We start from the raw sequence: 6,069 nt of genomic DNA, 5'->3' as shown, positions 1-6,069 counted from the left end.
CAGACTTCAATACAATTGACATTTAGGGATTTATTATATGTATTAGCCGTACAAAATTTACATAAGACTTTTCAATGTGAAATATTTTTATCTTTTTTGTGCTCGCTTTCATATAATTACAATTATTTGTTTAAGATTAAACATTTTTTAGCATACCAAATAATAAGATTTATTTTTATGCGTAAGTCATGCTTTATAAATTATTGTAATTAAGTGGGTATAATTTGAAACAAGCAATATAAAAGCAAAGGCGTAGTAACGGAAAGCATTTGTAATTGGTTTCAATGATGTATCGCATTATTTCTCCGCTACATTATAAATATTTGTGATAAAAGTGTAACGATAGACAATTTTCTTGTTTTTTTTTTCCTATACTATTCTATATTATATTTATTTATATATTATTCAATCAAAAAACGATGTACCGTAAGTGCTTTTTACAATTTAGCCGAAACTGTGCAAACTGGTAAGTTGTCGGGAAATGTTTATTTCTTTTACCACTTTAGTTATATTATGTGAATTCATAATTTTATCAACAATATTACGATAAAAATGGTTTTGTGAAGCAAGTTGAAATAAAGTAAGAATAAACATTTGGCCTTTTCAGGAATTTAGAAAATAATATTTATGTAGTATATTAATTATGTAGTATTGATTATGTACATTGAAATATATTTTTTACGCTTTGTGCATTAATTATATAGGATTGCCACTGCTCACAAACATTTCTCCAAAAGATGAGCAGCGGCGTCTTCAGCCCCCCTAGTATATCCCCCGTAGTATCTTTAGAGGAGGGGTACGTCATGTATAAACTATTAGGTACCAAATAAAATTCTTCGTTTATAAATCTAAAAATAATTTCGCATCGACAATATGTCCCGTGTACTGCTCAACTGTGCAGCTAAATCATCACAAATACTATTAAAAATGTAATAGCTTTTTAAAGAAACCTTAAGCAGGCCTTGTCTGGAATAAACTACGATCCCTCTCTATTCAAAATACACGAATGATAATTTTAAACATGCCTTAAATCCTACACAATAAAGATTTAATTAAGTAAAAAAAAAAACAAAGACATTACGATGTGTTTTAGTAAGTAGAAGTATGGGTGGCCCATCTAGCTACTATGGGCGAACTACTTTATTCTGTATAGATTTTTCTCGCAACGATATACGTGCATTGCAGTCTTGGGTTTATAGGAAAATGATTTAAAAACCTCCTCCCTAATATTTTTTTCAGAAACTTTTTTTAGATACCAAATTAATAAATTGAGTAAATTTATTACTTTTTTCGCTGTACATTATAAACAGGCTTAATTATAAAACAATAAAAACAGTTTGCTCATTACTCAATTGAGATTATTATTGATCAACATTTTAATTACAGTTTAATAGTTTCTTTTCTACACAACAAAATGCTTAGTTTTTTTTTATTTAACGATTGATCTAATTTTATTACAAAAACTATATACATATTTATAAAAATCCACTTGTAATGTTTGTTCTAGGCCACCAACCAACAAACATTTAATTTTACCGCAGAAAATATGCAATGATTTCCGAAAAACTTTACCAAAGATTTACAGTGAAACTTTTGCCAAAACCAGCTACTTTAAGGATTCAAATGCAAAAGAAAGACTTCAAAAAGTAATGTAACACCTGATCCCTTATATTTCAGTATTCACCTAATTTCATTCTTGTTTAATCAACCTTCCGTTAGAAATAGTGATGTTGTTTTGTTTTTCTTAACCAGAAGAATTTGGTATACTACCTACTGTACAAAATTTAGAATAGTAACTAACACAACGATTTTTCAAGTTTTTTTTTTTAATAATAAAGAATATACAGAAATCTGGCTAAATAAAACAACTTGTATAATTCCTTAAACATCATCATCGACGTCATCTTAGCCATAAGACGTCCACAGCTGGACGGCCGGACGGACGGACAACGGCTAGCATCAAGCGTCCCCCAGCGACCTATAAAAGGTGAATTGTTCACTTTTAAGGTGGACTTCCAGCACAGCCCTTGGCGGTCCACAGGCTCCCCTCCAGAATCTTTGGGCCCAGCGGTCACCTATTCTGTGTCCTACTCACTTCTACTACTAGTCTCCGAAAACAGTGAACAAAATTTTTGATCGTTTGACTATAAAAGATAATCAAATCTATAAACCGGCTACCGTGTAACTCTAACTTATGAGAGGACTTAAGAGGTATTTATTAGACTATGATGCCCGCAGTTATATGAGTATTTAAATTATTTTTAACATATAACGTATTTACCTGTCTAATAAAACAAACTAACGGCAGGGAACATAATTAATTAACATGCCAGACTTTCAGCATTATTATTATCATCACATACGCGATAGCTCATTAAATTTGTGCTGGTGGTGAGGTAATACCATTTCGACCGGCGTCATAAGATAAATAATTTAATATAATTTCACGTCCTTAAACGTCAAGCGTATTGAGTACTATAATATAAAATTTTTATTTTTTAGGTAATCGAATATTTCACACTGGAAAGAATTCAAGTACAAGGACAATTGGCGATATTTGCTTATCAAGCATTAGAAGATCCGGCGAAAATAACAGAAGAATCTATGTACCAAATTTATACAATAGCGTGGTGTGTCGAGATGGTAGATTTTTTACTATATTTTTATCATAATTTAAGTTGTATGACGTGAAGGTACGCTTTCCTCAAAGAGCACCGGTCCGGTTGGAAGAACCTAAGATACTATAACTTAGTTTAGCTAACTTACTCTACAATCTATAATTATTGCAATCCCTATTCTTATTATTTGTTACATTTATTAGCATAATTTAGTTACTGTGTGTTTAGTTATTAAAATGTGTTTCTATTATAATTCAGGGTGATACGTAAAATAGTTACAATATCTTCAGATGCCTATAAACTTTTCGGAGTTTCAAGATACGTAAATTCTGAAAAGCTACATATGATAATTACTACATATGATATTCAAAACTGTTATTAACTTAACTTGTTTTTTTTCCTTTTTTGTTATGGAATAATGCTGTTTTCAGTAACCAAGGTTATGATCTCACTCAGAATCCTCGGCTATGTCCTTTACATTGTTTATTTCTCTAAGCTGAAATGAATATGCTCAAAGGTTATTAAGGAGAACACTCTACTCAATGTTCAGGTCCTTGTGTCCGTGTCCAGGAGCAGGTAGGCACGCACGTCGGCGTAGGCTGTCTCTTGAAATGTGTGGCTACCACTTTAAAAAACGTTAGCTATATTTTACTCTACATTGATCACTACGAAAAATAATTCGTTGTTGTTTCCAATCGTCCACTCTTAACATATCCAGAAGTACTATGGCTGAAATGATGATCAGGCTTATGGACCTCCCTCATTAATCCAAAAGAACCGGTTAGAAATGGCTTGCATTCAGCGTCTTCCAATGACTTCAACAAGATCGCCTGTGCACTTTTTCGTGTCATTTCCTGTGAATGTATAGAAAAAGGTACTGAAGTGTAATTATTTTTAGGGTTTATCATATTATTTAATAATAGATGACATAGATGATAAAGCAGAAACTCGTAATGGAAAGCCGTGTTGGCACCTACTGCCGGACGTCGGTACCATGGCCCTTAATGATGCAAGTATGATGAGAAGTTTCATCTCCGAAATCTTAAACCACAACTTACGTGAAGACATGTACAATAAAATAATCAAACTTTTTAACGAGGTAACACTTTTATTACGTACAATATATTTATTTAAAATGTTATTATGTAGGTTTTAAGTTGTTATTGTACATAAAATCTTTTAAGAGCTGAATAAATAACTCATTTGCTGTCAATTAATGTATGGTACTCCTTATGAAAAAATCAGTGATTTCAGAAATAATTTAAACGTAAAGATAATATAAGAAAAAAACCTTTTCAAAAATCATATTGCTGCATATTAAAATAAATTATTGTTTACTGTCGGTCCCTGCAGACTTTGTACTGCTAGAAGTTATTGGTGTGTAGCATTTAAATAATTTCAGAGTGATATTTATATAGAGTGATTTGAAATAAATGTATAAGTTTTAATGCTTTTTCTTGAAAAATTAACTATTCATTGCTTTAAAGCTTATACACTTATAACCAATTACTCTGTACAAAAGAATGACGCTCACGCAATGGCGGCATCAGTTACCTCTTACTTCAATGTACGATTTTGTATTCGGTTGATAAAAATAGACTAAGTGTATTAATAGTAAAAAGTATTACTCTGTACCTTACATATACAATGACATATTAACTAAAGTATTGGGATACTGAATGGTATTTCTTAGTCCACTGATCCTCCTCTAGGCAAGTACAGATGCGTTTACATATATCCGCCGCCAAATATTAATGCAACAACATTAGAATCTTTCGATCACGAAAGTTCAATTACTGGATTGCGTGGAACTATTAAAACATTATGTTTTAATTTGATATTAATTTTATTTTGATGTTCATTTGATACCTTCCACGGTTAATACCATACTAACGATGTGTTATTAATATGATGCCATTGTTCTAATTTTTAATAAGGTTTTGGTATGTTTTTTAAATATATATTTTTTGTAATTCCAGGCTTTTTTTAGATCTGATTACGGACAATATCTAGACTCGGTCACCTCAAAAAACAGAAACTTCTCAAGTTTCAATGTAGAATTATTTACTAAAATATCTGATAGTAAATTTACATACTACTTCATTAAATTTCCTATATTGGTAGCGCTGGCAATGGCTAATTATTTAAACAAAGAATCTATACAAAATGTGGATCAAGCATTAAAGCATATTGGTTGTTGGATTCAAATGCATGTAAGTAATCTTTTATACACATTCCAAATATAAATAATATAAATATTATTACCCCAACGTCTAAAAGAAACATCATAAAATTGCAAATGTCTGATATTTATTTTGATATTATGAGTTATTAAGTAATATTTTATTCTCAAAAATAAACTAATTTTGTGTGACAAGATAATTTCTAATTATTAATAAATATTGAGGAATGCAGGAAAATTCTTTATTTTGTGTTAAAAAGTTTTGGTACGTCATATAATAAATCGTATTCTCGTTAAAATAGCGCAACTAACGTAAATGTCAGGTTACGGAAATACTTAAAAGTTCCAAGTACACGGTAATTACGTCTTGTGATTTAATTTTAATTTTTTACAGTAAAAATTAATAGTTATTTTGACGCTTTTTATTAATATTATATCAACAATGCATAATTATTGAAAGAGAAGTTGTTTAGTTTATAAAAAAAATATTTTGTTTTAGAATGATATATTAGATTGGTGCGATGAATCTGTAACGGGAAAAACAAACACAGATATTAAAAACGGAAAAGCTTCCTGGTTGGCAGCGAACGCACTACAAAAATGTTACCCCAATCAGCGAGAAATATTCTTATCACACTACGGTAGCCACAAACCAGATGATGTGCAACGTATTCTTAAACTATATGATGAACTTGGACTGCGCGATGAGTTTTGTCAAGATCATCGCACACGCTTAAATAATATTTTGAAACAAATTAACAGTTTGCCGAAATATTCCATACCGAATCAAAACTTCTTTAATGAATTTTTAACAAAATTATATCCTCTTATCGTATTTTTCCCGGAAGCACTTGAATTTGATCAGAATAATAGACAAAAAACTTTAAACGCCTAAAATAAATTACTGTAAAGTGATATAAATGTAAATATACAGATTTCAATTTATGTTATTCACATTGATGCCGTATTTGTTTTCTTTATTATTTAAAATTTTTGTTGTAACACTATTACCTGTAAGGAAATTTATCTATATTATAATTACTTTTTTTCCTATTACATTCGTCTTGTTACTATTTACATTATAGGAATATGAACAAAACACTTTGCCCTCTTGCCCTCCTGCCCTCCTGCCCTCCTCCAGGGTGATCAGTGAAATCTTCAAGGAGCAAGAAGATTGCTTATTTATGAGGGATGGAGTCACCTTGGATGCCCATCAATCGACAGAGCTCCTTCTGAGTACCTTTTTCCTCGATGACAGGGTAGAGAACG

At 30.8% G+C, this 6,069-nt stretch overlaps 1 protein-coding gene across 1 annotated transcript; it reads left to right on the top strand.

Annotated features, from left to right (window-relative positions):
• Positions 1–262: 262 nt before the first annotated feature.
• On the top strand, positions 263–5,856 carry LOC137921776 (uncharacterized). Its single transcript, XM_068764602.1, has 6 exons — positions 263–466; positions 1,508–1,646; positions 2,503–2,643; positions 3,517–3,717; positions 4,598–4,831; positions 5,300–5,856. Exons 1-6 carry the CDS (start codon positions 420–422, stop codon positions 5,693–5,695), a joined length of 1,158 nt encoding a protein of 385 aa, XP_068620703.1. The 5' UTR covers positions 263–419; the 3' UTR covers positions 5,696–5,856.
• Positions 5,857–6,069: the final 213 nt, after the last annotated feature.

Source organism: Battus philenor, unplaced genomic scaffold, assembly GCF_028537555.1.
Source record: "Battus philenor isolate CCGP_79_NKW_IND1 unplaced genomic scaffold, ilBatPhil1.0.hap1 SCAF_19, whole genome shotgun sequence".
NCBI classification, from domain to species: Eukaryota; Metazoa; Arthropoda; class Insecta; order Lepidoptera; family Papilionidae; genus Battus; species Battus philenor.
Note: the sequence above shows the minus strand (reverse complement) of the source record. Positions and strands in the feature narration are given on the sequence as shown.

What these genes read in the sequence shown, in the direction of transcription:
- LOC137921776 (XM_068764602.1), top strand. Translation starts at nt 420, where the DNA reads ATGTACCGTAAGTGCTTTTTACAATTTAGCCGAAACTGTGCAAACTG. An exon ending in CAAAAGAAAGACTTCAAAAA is followed by an intron (nt 1,647 to 2,502) that starts GTAATGTAACAC and finishes TTTATTTTTTAG; the next exon opens with GTAATCGAATATTTCACACT. An exon ending in TAGCGTGGTGTGTCGAGATG is followed by an intron (nt 2,644 to 3,516) that starts GTAGATTTTTTA and finishes AATTATTTTTAG; the next exon opens with GGTTTATCATATTATTTAAT.